The 15,432-nt window shown below is 36.1% G+C and overlaps 2 protein-coding genes across 2 annotated transcripts in view; both read right to left on the bottom strand.

Annotated features, from left to right (window-relative positions):
- LOC118330975 (troponin I, fast skeletal muscle-like) overlaps positions 1-626 on the bottom strand; it is a 3,931-nt gene extending 3,305 nt beyond the window's left edge. Inside the window, 1 exon segment of the mRNA XM_035665731.1 lies at positions 618-626. Within this exon segment, the coding sequence (XP_035521624.1) occupies positions 618-626 (9 nt within the window).
- Positions 627-8,104: 7,478 nt separating this feature from the next.
- Positions 8,105-13,841, bottom strand: LOC118330910 (troponin I, fast skeletal muscle-like). The gene is made up of 7 exons (XM_035665639.1): positions 13,714-13,841; positions 11,460-11,492; positions 10,571-10,607; positions 10,360-10,488; positions 9,965-10,054; positions 9,224-9,400; positions 8,105-8,358 (listed from the first exon to the last, which is right to left on the bottom strand). Exons 2-7 carry the CDS (start codon positions 11,465-11,467, stop codon positions 8,263-8,265), a joined length of 537 nt encoding a protein of 178 aa, XP_035521532.1. The 5' UTR covers positions 11,468-11,492; positions 13,714-13,841; the 3' UTR covers positions 8,105-8,262.
- Between the last annotated feature and the right edge of the window lie 1,591 nt (positions 13,842-15,432).

Below are 15,432 nucleotides of genomic sequence, written 5' to 3'. Positions count from 1 at the left end.
AAAAAACAAACAAACAAATCAACCAAAACACAACACCCAACCACACAACACAACCACCAAACCACAACAAAAAAAAACCAAACACAACAACACCAAAACTAACAAACAAACAAACAAACCTCAAAGAAATAAAACCCCAACCACACACAACAACCCACCAAAAACAAACCTAACCAAGAGAATTACTCCCCACTAATCATCATATCACATCATAAATCACTTAGATATATACCAAATATGTATATTTACTTACGGAAAATTGGTCCTGAAACATTACAACCTCACGTTGTGTCAATTAGTTTCACACCGACTCTGAAAGTTTTCTGAAGAGGTCGATTTCGCGTTTTGTTCAACTGACACTGAGAATAAAAGAATTTTTACATTAAAAAAATAAAATAACATCGAACCAACTGTAAGAAATAAAACTGCAGTTCCCCTCTACACAGACCACTAGGGAGGCTGCTCCAGCACGTGAGACAAAATACACTCAATAAGTAATCCACCAAATTAAAGAATACCACAACTTACAGCAGACAAACTAAACAATGATTACAAGACCCTTTTCGGTCTCTTAAGCTAATTTCCACGTCCCCATGACAACTGTAACGCCCTTATACCACACCCATCACCCCTTTAAAATCATAATACAATTAAAGGCCTTAACAATTAATGCCGTTTCCTATCGAGTTAATATAATGCAGACATCCATGCCCACTATCTATCCAAACATGTTATATTAACAACACTATATATATGTGATGCATTTCAAACAGTTCACTCACTCATCTGCCATCTTAGCTGCAGGATCCTGATGTTACCTGGTAGAAAAACACAAAAGACTCCATTAAAATTACTTCTTTCTTTTAACTTTTGATGTTTAATGATGAAACAAGGATGTTTCTCAAACATTTTAAACATATGGTACATGTGACACACAAAATATACATACTTTTATATGTTTTACTGCAGTGGAAATGGTCCACCAGTGCGTACATCGGTATTTTTGCTTATTTTTTTGTAATTTCTTGTGATGTTGAAATGATTCAGATCCCTAAAATCAGTTCATCCTAAGCTAAAAGGTTATGTGAGTCAATAAACCATAATAATTGTAAAAAGTATTGAAATTGAGCTTATAAATTAAAAACATTATATACAAAAATTTGACCACTTTCATACAAATTTTGACAAAGTGATTCAAAAGATTTCTGAATGTCGAAACATGAACAACATATTTCTGGATATTTTTAAAGGGTTAAAAAGCAGGTATGTTTTTATTACTTTGTCCACGTATGAAGTGAAACCTCCAGGCATATATCAATAGGAAAGATTAAAAACAAAGCCCCTCTAAATATTTACTTTCAGCTGTTCTGTTTCAGCCTCCTCTTCCTCCTCCTCCTACTCGTTCCCACTGTAGAAGCTCACCTGTCTCGTATTTCGTGTTTTGGCTCACTATGTTTATTCTATCTTGAGACGTCATGTTAATTCCAGGAAATTTCGCGGAACTGAACTTTGTAACCGGGGCCGTGTTAATGCCTTTGAGGACCACGCCGCTATTATTAGCAGCACGGCTCTGGGGATACTGGTCCAACACTGGCAGTTAAATATCTCCACTGCTATTGGATGGATTGAAATTAAATGTTCTTTTAGTGCCACCAACAGGTCAAAATGTATATTTTTTTGTCCAACTTTCCAACTTCATGACAGGAAACCTCTGAAACCGACCGAGTTGAATTACTTTGAATTACTAAAAGGTAGCATTATAGCAAGCTAAATGGTACATATTAATAAAGTATATCTATATATTAAGTGTTAGACTTCAGCATGTTAGTGTAACATGCTATTAGCAGGTAAACGTTGACACTTTTCCAAAACTCAAGTTCATGACACCTAATGCTAACATGACATGTTGTGTATAATTAGCATTATAGCCGCTAATCATTGCAACTGACTTTTTTTATCTTGTTGCATCTGTTACTCTCTCCACTATTAATAATCCTTATTTGACATTATGTACATTAAATTTATGTTTTAAGATTTAATTTCTCACCATTCAGGGAGCGTTTTGTTTAAAGTAAAGCTAACATGCTAATTGTTAACACAATCTAAATATTGCACATTAGCGTAACATGCTAAATGTATGTGCTGCATTTTAAAACATTACCGTGCTAAATAAAGGTATGGGAACATGTTGAATGCTTCATATTAAGTGTCAGACTTTAGCATGTTGGTGTAACGAGTTATTAGCAGGTCAGATATTTCCAAAACTGCACTTCATGACATGTCTAATGTTAACATACCATGCTAACGCCAGGAGGCTAATGTGTTAAATGTTAGTAAGAAAAATTCTTGCAAATTAACATGATAACAAGCTAATGTACTACATTAGGATTTCTGGTATATAATTAGTTACTAATAATTACTATTTCGACTATTAATAATCTTTATGTTACATTAATACGTTGTCTAAAATATTATAGGTTATGTGTTTTAAGCTTTTGATTTTGTTAATTCGGTATTAAAAATCATGTCTTCAGCAAGTAAGTGATCGATTGATTTAAAAGTCTACACTGTATCAGAAAAGAACAATTACATAATTTAAGAAATGGCAGACGTTCACTTTGATGGACAAGTTAAATAAACCAAATCTGGGTTTCACATTATCCTGAATCTGATATAAACCCGCCTGGAAGGTGAGAACACATCCATCCCTCTTAAGCTCTCTACAAGATGATTTGGAGAAATGTTTGGCAGTGATGAACGAGTATGTGTGATATGTAGTCCAAGCTATGGGCTTAATTCGATCCTCTGTGTCTCATTTACTCTCAGTGCTGTCCTCGTACCAAACAGCCGGCATTGAATAACTAAAAACAACAGTCTCCAGCCTGAACCACAACCTAGAACAACAGTATTCATGTGGCCGGTTTCAACCTCCCCATCGCCGCTGATATATTTTTAACTTTAGGAAATTCCATTCACCACCATTGTGTTGGGATTAAAGCAGAAATCTCAGCGAGCCGAGCGGATTAGCAGCCAAATAAAACCAAAACTATCTGCCAGTGATGGAAGAGTAAAAGTACTCCTTCAATATAACATCATACTTTTACAAGTTCTACATTCAAACTCTTTATTAACTCTTTTAAACTCAGAAATACTTTAATAATCCCAGGGGGAAATTACTTAATTACTTATTAATAATCAGAATAAACTGATGACTGGATTCCTTAAATTAACTTCGAGCCTAATGCTTTACACATTATTGTCTTGTTTAAACAATGCATACTAGTGTAACATGTATAAGCTGTCTTTTGAAATATTGCCATGCTAAATGAAGGTATGGTAATATGTTCAATGTTATCTAAAATTTAGCATTATAGCAAGATAAATGTTGCATATTATCAGATTTTATCAGATGAGCAGGTCAAAATGTATATTTTTCCAAAACTAACACGAGCATGCTAATGAAAAAACAAATTCCTACTTAAATAGAACTAAATTAACGTTACCATACATTTTTAGATTGTTGATGCATCACTGTTAGAGCAGAATTTGTAGCTGTTCCAGCTGTAACTAGTTTAAACATCTATTTTTATACACAGCTAGTTTAATCCAGTGGTTTACAACATAGGGGTCGGGCCCATCCATCTTTTCCTCTTTGAAATGTACGTAAATTAAACCATAAGAGAAGTTTTAGGGCTGTGTATTGATTAAAAGCTAGCGATACGTATTAACGTATTAAGGGTCACAATGTTTTTTATCTAATTTCTTTGGAAAACTGTCATAAAGAACATAAGAAAATAGTTTTTAATGCAAACAGATCATCACAGCCCTCAGTTTACAGCACTGAGTTTAATGAGTTTAGGGGCGAAATTGGTTAAAACTGACGCTCACAGTTCATAAACATCTGATTTTGTTGTAAATTACAACACAAAAGTTTATATTTACTGGATTTTACTTTATAAACGTGTTTTACTGTCAGATAATCTCCTCTGAATTGTAGAAGAGTGGCACTCGAGTAAATGCACTCAGTTACTTCCCACCGCTGCTTGTCGGCATGAACAGAAACCACCGGACTGGGCAAACGGCCCTTTAGGCGCCCGACTGGAGGACTTTGAGGCCTCCTCCAGAGCTACTCGGAGGGCCACATAGCTGTTTGTTTAGGAGCTGTGATGCAGCAGTGGATTAAGACTCTATTCCTGGAGCCACAGCTGTTCCTAGCCTCTTCATTATGGAGGAGGAGAATAAAATGACAGCAAGCTCGTCTTGAAAGAAAAGACGTCTGACAACCACTGCAGGCATCCTTAAACACATAGCTGGCCCGGGAACAAATGTCCGTCGTCTGTGGACCAATAATAGGCAACGGAGGGGGGTATCTCCGGGGCTGACAATGTATTTTAGGACACTTGAAACCCAGAGGGCATAACAACATGTTACTCTGGAGATGGAATAATATCTGCAGGGTTAAATTTGGGGCGCTGATTTTTTGTCTTGAGTGTGTGTGCGGGTTGGGGATTGTCTCTGGAGGGAGGGTAGGTAGGGTTCGCAGTAACCCAACACCACAGAACATCCCTCGGATGGACAAGACGTTAGAGCGTATCGCAAAAATAACTCGCTGCTCAGATGCTTGTACAGTTCATCTGCTTCACGCTGAGAAAAAGACAGGACAGGAAGGTAGAGCAGCGTTTAAATCGCACAAAAAAGGAAATGATTTAAAGGAAAACTTCATCGTTCAGGTTCGTAAAAATGTCAAAAACCGAAGCAGAATCTGTCATAAAAGCTCCTGTATTTAAAAACTAGTTTGTAAAATAAACTTTAATGTTGCTTAAACGCAACCGAAACAAAATCTTTGACAGAATAAACCTTTAATGTTGCTTTAAGCGTTTGAATGCGTGTGAAGAAAAACAGGCTAAATTTGGTGAGCGCGGATTAAAGTGAAGTGTACAGTGAAGAGACTGAGGTTGGCAGCCGCGGCAGATTAGACTGGGTTTTCCTCCGAACCCCTCGGCGCTGACAGGAGGATAAACACTGAGGGATCGATTTCCAAGTTCATGCCTTGTAGTGGTGTTGCCTTTCAGCGTGCCACATCACCAGACCGTATATCATCGGTTTGCCGCCGCAGCACAGCCGACCGCATATCCAAAGAGCTGCTAAAACAACACTCGTTTAAAACCCTTAGAAATCCCGAAAACACTTTTTGAACAATTTCACCTGATGTAACATCATCAAAACATGCCACAATTATTAAATTCCTAGTTAAGAATTCACAAAAACATCAAAACAACCATACATCTTTGACTTTTAAACTGATCAAACTAACTAAAAACACTTGAATCGAACCCCAACACATCCTCTCGACCAAATATAATGCAAAAAGCTAAAAAATATACTGATTTTTACAACCTTCCTCTAAACAAACAAAAACTCCCAAACAGCCGTACAGACAAGATGAAGCATCTGCGACTGCGAAGAATGCGCATGCAAACACCAGACATAATCAATGCTTTGTCATCTAGCATCAAACAGGCAGAGAAAGAGTTCTTACTTTAACCGAGCGGAGTGTGTTAAAGAGTCCCAGAGTCCCAGGCAGACGAAGTGTTAAGAAGGTATATATTGCAATCTCTGATAGCCTTCTAAATCCTCCACTTTCTCTTTATGGAAGTGGATTACTGGTCAAACCAATGAGCTGGCAAGGTCATGAAATACAGTACAGTGTCATCTGCCCCCTTCCTCGGCTCGCCTCATTATAAATAACCCGCCCTTTAAGATTGTTATCTGTATTATCTTGTGCCATCAAGCTCCTGACGGACAGAATGCAGGAAAGTGATTAAACCATGCAGGCATTTTGTAATCAATGGTTAATATATAAATATATATGTATAGACAGATGGAAATGAATTAGAGGTTTGATTTATTATGTATATAAATAGTAGGTAAACACTCACTGCAGGAAATATGTGTCTCTATGTTGATTAAAGATGCAACAAAGACTAATTAATAAGAACAAAAAGGGATTTATATGTTAGTTAATTTACAGAAATTTGAGTTTTCAACCAGACTTAAAGCTGCAGTAGGTAACTTTTCTAAAAATAACTTTTTGTTATATTTGCTGAAGCTTTCATTATATCCCGACAGAAGAACATGAGACAGATCATCTGTGAAATAATCAGGTTCCTCTGGCTTCTCCTAGTGCCCCTAATGGTATCTGTAAGAATCCACCGGGCCCGAACGACAACAACCAATCAGAGCAGGGAAAGACAGAAATACGCTTCAGGTTGGTGGATTTAAGATAGTTGATGTTTGAGTCTCATTCCCAGAATTATTATTTGACAATCTGAGACTCAGAAATCAACTTTCTTTTTCTGCTCTGATTGGTTGTTTTCATTCGGGACCGATGGATTCTTACAAATACCATTAGGGGCACTAGAACCTGATTATTTTACAGATTACTTTACGTGTTCGGCACGCAGATGTTTAACACCACCGACAACCTCTGTAGTCTCATTTAGCCGCTTGTTGGCAACCGCCCTTTTTTAAGACATGTTAAAGCTTCAAAATCCCACAATTTAGTATTTACTGACAAATTTTATGTCGTAGAATAGAGTGTGATAAACTCACGTCAACCTCAGTCCGCTGACTTCAAGATGAAGTCCATGAGGTGCTTAAATGTTTGAGTCTGATGACAGTTAATCATAACTCAACATTTTACCTTGATATTTTTTACTTCTGATGTAAAACGAACCTTCAACAATATCAGATAAAAATCAATAACTCAGATTTTGTCGTCTATATTAAAATGGCCAATCAAAGAACCCTTTTTCTTTACATTCAGATTAAATGAAAGTTGAACTCACTTTGTGTCGTTGCAGGAAGATACTCAGATTAAAACCTGAAATGTAAAAAATAAAACTGTCGGACAAAACAGAAGGCTCTCATAGATGTAAACTTAATTAGTGTATATAAGGTTTATAACAAATTATAATGTAGTTATAAGCGACGATATAAAAGACATTTGTGTTTACAAGTGTGTTAACAACAAGTGGTCAACAATTTTAATTTCTAATATTTTATATTATTTCAGGTGTGTTTTACTATATTTCAAATTCATTATGTGGTGCCCACAAGAGTTAAAGCATGTTAGAAACCATTTGTCACACTCTTATATACTTATAAATGCTAAAATGGGGGGTTAAAGTAAATTGTTACCACATACACATTTAAGATTTAAGAAATCAACTAAAACAACATATTAAAATAATAAATTATTCAAGAAAAATAATTAACTTACCTATTTTCTTTCTGGATGAACTGGATGAATTCTACTCACAAAAAGAGATTTGTGATTCGATTTGAAACCAAATGTCACCAGTCAGAAGATAAACGGAGTTAATTTATGGTGAGAAATTCTTTGGGTTCATATTTCTCACCGTAAACTTCCACCTCTGTCGCTGATGTGTCCGACACCATTAAGGGTTTTTACACATCATAAAACGGCAACAACCATGAAACAAAACTCAGTTTGAAGCTCTGTGTTTATGTTCACTGCTTTTCTCCCACAAGCGTAAGAGAGGCATTCATTTACAGTTTCTATAACCTGTTTCAACCCAGGTCGTCTGCCTTTATTGGTCTGTTTTACTGCTAAATGGCGGACCATCAGCTTACTAAATGAACATCATGCTGTATTGGAAGAAGATGAAAACTAGAGACTGAGACCATAAACTCAATCAGGAAACTGTTACTGAGCTCATAAATTAACTGAGAAGTTGACTAATTTCTCCATAAGACTCAATACTATCTGATATTTATTGCAGCCAGTGGAGCTGCTCCCTGCTGGCCATTAAACACTCTGTTATATATATGACATAGTGTGAAACTGTAGCAGTTGGGTTAAAATAAGTTTTAACGCTGCAGGTCACTTGACACACGTTATGTAACTTAAGTAACTTTAAACTTTAAATATGAAAATTGGAAGTCACTAATTCAGAGCTATTAAGGTGATAGATTTAAAATATTGCTGTAATATGTTCAGTATTTATAGTATTTTTGCAGTTTTTTAACACGAAAATGCGTAAATCCAAGTAAGCAGGACAAAATGGCTCCTTCAGCAGGTGTTGCTTGTTTATTCGGTTTCTACAGCTTACAGTTTAAAAAACGTATTTGTGCTATCTAAGCGGTTTTCCGGATAAACCAGTTAATGAAAAAACAGGAACTGATAATATATCCGGTAGAGCAGATGCAGTTTTTTGGGGGGGCTGATGGGACATTGATTTAAGCCTCGCCTTCAAACATCTTCTTCCTCCCGTCCATGCCGGCTTTGTCTTCAATGTTTTTACGCCAGTCACCAATGTCACGCAGTTCCTTATCCTGAAACACCAAGACGGGCAAAAATCAGAGCTAGCAACAGCTAACGATAAAGGTAGCTAGGGTATGTTATGTTTATATACTTTAATATACTTTTTAAATCTTGTACAGGTGAAGCAAAATATATTATAAAATATAAATCGCCAAAGAGAATGAATCTAGACATTACGAGGGTCTTCTTGGTTTGGGTTAGAGTGAAAATACGAGGGTACGATAATCGGAGTAATTGAATTACCGCACATAAAGTTAATTAGTTACTAAGTAAAGTTTGTTTTCAATGTCTCTTATTAATGCTCACAGCTGTCATATATATTATATTTTATTTGTATTTGTTGCTGTGGGACAAATATATATAGTTATAAATCTCCCGACCACCAGAGGGCAACAATGAGTAGCGTAGTAGCGTAGTAGTAACGAGACAATTTAAATTGTAATTGTGTTATTTAATTTGAAAAATGTATTTGTTACAACAGTACTTTTTTACTAGGTATTTTGTTTTCAAAGTTCAAATAAAAATGACAAAATTAAGTTAGTTTTAACTTGAAATGTTACATTTTTCAACAATTGTTCGAGTTAAATCACTTTTCAGAAACTATGTTTAGGTTATTTCATTTTTAAAAAGTAATTTGTTGCAACAGTAGTTACAGCCAAAAGTAGTGTAATTACAGTTACATGTTACTTTATAACACGCTACTCCCAACAGTGACCATGACTTCGCCATCCTGGGGAGAAAAAAACTGGCAAACTGATGGGAAGCAGCAGAGCTAATAAATGATGTGATATCGGATTGTACTTGAACGCACCGATACCTGATCCTGCATTTCAGGCAGTTTCATCCAAAACATCCACAAACCGGCCGGTTCCTCACCTCCTCTTTCACCTCCTTCTTGACCTGCTTCAGGTTGGCCCTCAGTTCCATGTTGACGGTGTGTTTGGAGCCCAGCAGAGCCTTCAGCATGGCGTCGGCGGACATACGCACTTTCCTCAGGACGGGCTTCTTGAACTTGCCCATCAGGTCCTGTACTTTGATCTTCAGGTCGTCAATCTGGAATGTGGAGATGAAACCGATTCTGAATTTACTACAAAACATACACCAGGCAAAATACCACCATTGAATACTGAAGTTTCTCAATTTTCTTTTGATGTTTAAGTGTTTATTTTACTGATAAGTTTTGTTTTAATTAGTTATTTGAAGACATACTCTAATGCCATAAGTTATTTTAACTCAAAAACATGTTTGAAACTAATTAAATCCAAAATTTTAAGTCTTAAAATATTCTTGATTAAGCAGCTGTTACTAGTAATTTTAAGTGACACTAACTTAGTTTTGTAAGTTACAGAAACATTCCTGGTTAAGTAGTTTTTACTAGATATTTTGTTTTTACAGTAAGTCAGTGTCACTTAAACCTACTAAAACTACTTGGTCAAGAACTTACAAAATTAAGTTAGTTTTACTAAAAAATGTTAGTTTCAATTATTTTAGTAATTTAGTTAACTTATCTGGTTTTACAGTGTATAAAAAAGGACCCCTGCTCTCGATTGAGTCGACTGGGTATATCGATCAGTAAAAGACACACTGCAGGAGTTAAAATAAATTAATATAATCTACCTCTTTGTTGGCTTTGTTGACTTTGTTCTCCAGGTCGTATCGCTCCTCGTCAATCACGTCGATCTTGTGGTGGATCTCGCGGCACAGCTCCTGAACACAAACGTCGGCAAATTTGTCACAATACCAAAGTGATGCACTGTGGACCCGAAATACTTCGTCACAATATCAAATACATGTAAATTAAAACTTAGTTTGTGTACTTTGAACCCTATGTAACTTTAGCATTAGCGTTTTCAGGCAATAAGAAAGACGTAAGATTTAAATTTGTTATATATTCCTATAAATTATATTTTATAATAATACGCATAATAATAAATATAATTTATAATAATACATTTTCTGAGGTCCCCCTGGCGGCCCCACTTTGAGAGAGAGCACTGCATTATGAGACATACCTGCAGCTCCTGCATGCTCCTGGGCATGGACACGGGAGGACAGTTCTCATCCATGTACCTTGTCCTCTCCTCCTCTTGCTCCCTCTCTTCGTCCTCCAGTAAACCTTTGGCGATCGACAGCATCAAACTCTGCCAGACAACAGACACGTAACATCAGGTGTGGATGGACGGTGGGTGTTTTGACTCTCAGCAGCAAGAAGGTATTTCTTACCTTCAGGTGATGCTTGCGACTCGACGACATCTTTTTCCTGAAGGGTTTGAGAAAACATCAGTTTGTTATGATGGATCTCTGGTTTTATATTCATGACTAAACCAATAAACAAGTCCTAAAATCAATAATGTTTATTGGAAACATTAAAAAGAAAAAACGTCTAGCAGTTCTTTTGACATTAACACTTGGCCTCAATACTAAACCAAATGAGAAGATTTCTTTTTTCAGTTATTATATGTGCACAAATCTTGTTTCTGTAACACTTCTACATATGAAGAGTCCTGTTTTACATAAAATATACGATACTTCTGATTAGATAATATACAATAGTTTAGGGTTTCCCCCCTAAAAGTCGACTTAACCGCTCGTCGATGAAAAGAGTCGTAGTTGGCGCACTTTTCATTAGTCGAACAGTCGCAGAAAACCAAACACAAACTCGATTTATGCTAACTGCACTAGCTGCTGCCACTAGTTAGCGTTCCTATTAGCTGTCTGTTCCCAGACTGGAAGCTCGGAGGACAGGGGGAGTTACGCTCTTACTAGCGTAAGAGTGGGTGGACCCGGTGGGGAATAGCGGCTCCGACCAGGACTCTGACTCTGGGGATGAAGACACGGTGGGTTCAGGCAGCGACAGGAGAGGAACGAAACCAGTTAATTTATCAGTAACTGTTAACGTTATCCATCAATTATCGTATCGATCAGTCCACCAGGATTTGTTTCAGTGAAGTTTGAAGTTATTTATTCCGTGTGTTGAACAACCAGACTGTTAATATTTAAATCATTAAATGAATATCAATAACATGTAGTGACTAGTCGACTAAAATCTCTTTAGCCCTAAAGTTTAACTTCCAAAATAAAATGAACATACAGATGAATGAGTATTACTCACTCTGACATCTTGGCGTTTTGTTTGGCTTCAAACCTGCAGAAAAACATTTTTCATTTTGAAATAGTCAAAGGATTAGCACTAAGACACATGGATAATGGTTGTCAAGTGGCTATTAATCAGAAAAAACAACAACAAGCCATTATGTGTGGGATGCACAGCGAACAGGAAACAATGTGAAGGTGGGGTGAGGAGGATCAGGACTGGAATGCCTCTGCCGGGTCTTTCCGAAATAATAACTCCACTTAGAGGAAACATGACACCAACTGGGAGCATCAGATGTTTGCCTTGAGGAAAAGTCCAGTCTAAATTCGGACAAGGATCTAGTGGTCCAGTTGTCCCCCCCTGGGCATCCCTCTTATAAAAGGTCTGTCTTCTGGAAGATTATCAGGAAACACTTGATACCTTCTCTGTTGGTACAAACATCTCTGACGTGACTGAGACGATATCCATCTCCTCTGAAAATAGAGACCTCGCAGAACAATCCAGATCAACAAACGCTGCCTCCAAACGGAGAACAGAGGACGAAAGGCTCCTCCGATGTTTGATAAAAATGTATAAGAAGACGTCAGAACAATGGTTTCTCCAATGGGACGTAGAGTTGTGAATGCATTGTCAGAATCTAGATTATTAATAGAATAAAGAACAAAAAACGGACCAGAAATTGATTCATATAACCGACACTGAAGAATCAGTTCCTAACCACAGCAGTTGAACTGACCAGTGTTGGGCAATAAGACGTTAATAATATTACAAAAACAATATAACTTTCCCATTAACTAGTAATGTAACTAATTACTAATAAATGTCAGTAATATATTACAGTTACCACCACAAAAATAATTAGCTACAATGTTACTTTTGGTGTCTCCAATCACATACAGGGATTCATTTTTGTAATCTTGGAGGAAACTATTTTGGATACTGGAAACAAAAACAACTGGATATTAATCGTCGTAAGTCTGAATTTTGGTGAGAAATTACCAATTTTGTGTGGAGTAACAGAATTGTAATATAAGTAGTAGTGTAACTAATTACTGTTGGCAGGAATGTCAAGCAGATCCAGTTTTACAAATGACAACTTGAATTATACACAACAACTTTAAAGCAGCAACAAGGAGCTTTCATTTCGTGTCGATTCTGGCGCCCCCTGTGGACAAAAGCGATAGTGTTTCCACTGCCTTGATTTGTTGATTTAAAGGGGAATCTGACCCAATCTTCTCGCACATATGGTGAAATCATTGTTAAATTGAAAACTGTTTCATAACCAGTTAAAACATATTAATAAAATATTAAAAATATAAAATAATATTCTTTATTTATCATTATATATTTAGGTTTTGCTGCTAAGACATAAACACCTAATTAAAACCATCAATTTAAAATAGAGTATAATCAGCATAAAGATCTTTTTTATCACATGTTAAAAAGGTGACTTTTTTACATGTGAAATCTCTCCTTGTCACAATTCTTTGGCAATAAACATAATAACTTTATAATTGTAGCACACTGCAAATATAATGTACATATGTTCATATTTTTTATATTTATTGTTGTATATTGTAATATAATGCACGTATTCTTAGTTCTATACTTATAACGTCTTGTTTAGCCCCTTGAGCAACTGTAACGCAACCAACTTCCCCCAAGGGATCAATAAAGTATTTTCTCATTCTGATAATGATTTCTGAGAAGTCCTTAGTCAAATTAAGTTTTCAATCGTCAGACTCAAAAAGAAATTCGGGGCTACTAAAAAATATGTTTCTCCTTCAAATACAAAATGGATTAAAGAGATGTTTTATTGGATTAAAATATTGGTGGAGGGTCCAAATTATGTAAAAAATATATAAATTTATTCTTGAAACGACATGTAGATCCTAACTAAATTCACATTATAAACCATTTATGTTTATGTAAAATAACTGAACTAGAACATGCTGCAAACTATGCCAATAATTTGTACCTTTTTTATGTTCTTGGACTCTTTTACTGAATCAAACATGAAGCCAATAAACCACCCGATCAGACTGACACATTAAATCTATTCTGTCTGTGCTGACACAGCGATAAACACCGGGACTATCACTTTACATTCACACACCCCATCACCGCTTCACCCCCAAAAACAAACCACATTAACATCCAAAAACTCCTCAACCGACATCATCGCCTTCACCATCCTGCAGCTCAAAAACTCTTATTTACTGAACTGCATAAAGCTTTGTATGTGAGTCAACAGAGAGGAAAGATCTCTCACCTTGCAGTCGAAGACGGGAAACCGGACGGAGCGGCAAGATTTTGGTAAGCAGCTCAGTTTTGGCATTATAAGTTGGTATATATTGCATTCCCCGATCGCAAAGGAAACCCCATCTTTTCTCTTTATGGAAGTAGATTTTCTCACAGACCAATGGGGATCCCCGGCACATGAAACATTATATCTGACCCCCCTTTTACCCCTCAAATCTCCTCCCTATCTGATAATTATAAATAACCCTTTCCTTCTGGATTGTTTCACTGATTGCATTATTCGCCCCTCCTCCTCCTTTCAGGACTCCCTGAAACCCCAAAAAGGAAGCTGCTCGTGAGTTTGGAGGTGAAAAGCAGGAAAAGCAGAGTCAGAATCACCCACATATGAGTCAATGAACATTATTATCACGTATGAAGTGTATGAAACGAGGCCGGACTCGATGAAGGAAACCGGGGAGCAGCGGTGATGAAAGTTGAAGGGACAGCAGGTGGGAGGGCAGAAAAAAACTCACAGCAGAGGTTCAAGACTCAAGTTGTTATTTAAGAGACGCTAAGTGGTTGTTATTAAGAAGCTGTTAACAGGAGATCAGCCAGAGTAGAAACGTGAGAGAAAAACCCTGTAAAGGTCCTGGTGATAGTTTGGTTTACATGCCCCTAAACTGTTTTAACTTGCTAATACATAGAATATATAGATATTAAAGTGTTTGTTTTAACTTATAAAATTAAGTTGGTGTTACTTAAATTTTCAATGTGATCAGTTTCAACAATATTTTTAAGTTAAATTAACTAAATCTGTAATTCAAAATGTTATTTTAACAAAAAAAAACATTGAAACGGATTAAAATCGAACATTTTAAGTAACACAAACTTAACTTTGTAAATTAAAGATTCTTGATTAAGCAGCTTTTACTGGATATTTTGTTTTAACAGAACAAATAAAAATTACAAAATTAAGTCAGTGACATTTAAAATTACTAAATCTACTTAGTCAAGAATTTTTTAACTTATAAAATTCAGTTATTTTAACCTGAAATGTTCAATGTAATCAGTTTCAAGAATAAGTTAAATAAGAAAGTAGAAACTTTCTACTCTTTAATTCAAAATAACAGCCATATTGTACATAGTCTATTATTGTATTTATATTTTTCATGTTATTGTTAATTTTCTATTTTTCTTTTATTGCTTCTTGACTTGCAGTATTTGTTCCCCTCATTCAATAAAACTGACCGTTCATTACGTTTCAGCATCTGTGACTGAAGAATAATTAAAATATTTAAATGATATGTATCAGCTGTAAGATGGATGCTGTATTATAGTCATTACGGGTGGTTGCTACATGGTTTTTATTGTGTTTTGGGGGGGAATTGCTTGGTTTTATGTGCTAGCTGCTAGCTGCGAGTTGTAATACAGATTGTTTTTACAACCCTGCTCAGGATTAAATCCATAAAGTCTAGTCCCAGAGATGTGCTGAGAGGCTGCGACCAAAATAAAAAGAATAGACGTCACCTAATGAAGTGGACGGCAAATAATAGCTATGACAGATGAGCAGAATTCCAGGACCAGTACGCAAGTAAGTCGTTCCCTAACTGACTTAATATGTAAAAGCAAACCTCTCTCTGCTTCATAAGGAACTTTAAACATTTCTATAATTTAAACAAGGTGAGTTGTCATGAACTTGGAAATCAGTCATATGGACCAAAACCACTTTTTGTACCAGACTGTAAACATG

This window comes from Morone saxatilis, unplaced genomic scaffold (genome assembly GCF_004916995.1).
Source record: "Morone saxatilis isolate NCDOM2014 unplaced genomic scaffold, NCSU_SB_2.0 Contig2, whole genome shotgun sequence".
Taxonomy (NCBI): Eukaryota; Metazoa; Chordata; class Actinopteri; family Moronidae; genus Morone; species Morone saxatilis.
The sequence above is the reverse complement of the archived record's forward strand: the minus strand, read 5'-3'. Positions and strand labels throughout refer to the sequence as shown.

What these genes read in the sequence shown, in the direction of transcription:
- LOC118330910 (XM_035665639.1), bottom strand. An exon ending in GGAGCATGCAGGAGCTGCAG is followed by an intron (nt 10,055 to 10,359) that starts GTATGTCTCATA and finishes GTTTGTGTTCAG; the next exon opens with GAGCTGTGCCGCGAGATCCA. An exon ending in TCAACAAAGCCAACAAAGAG is followed by an intron (nt 9,401 to 9,964) that starts GTAGATTATATT and finishes TCCACATTCCAG; the next exon opens with ATTGACGACCTGAAGATCAA.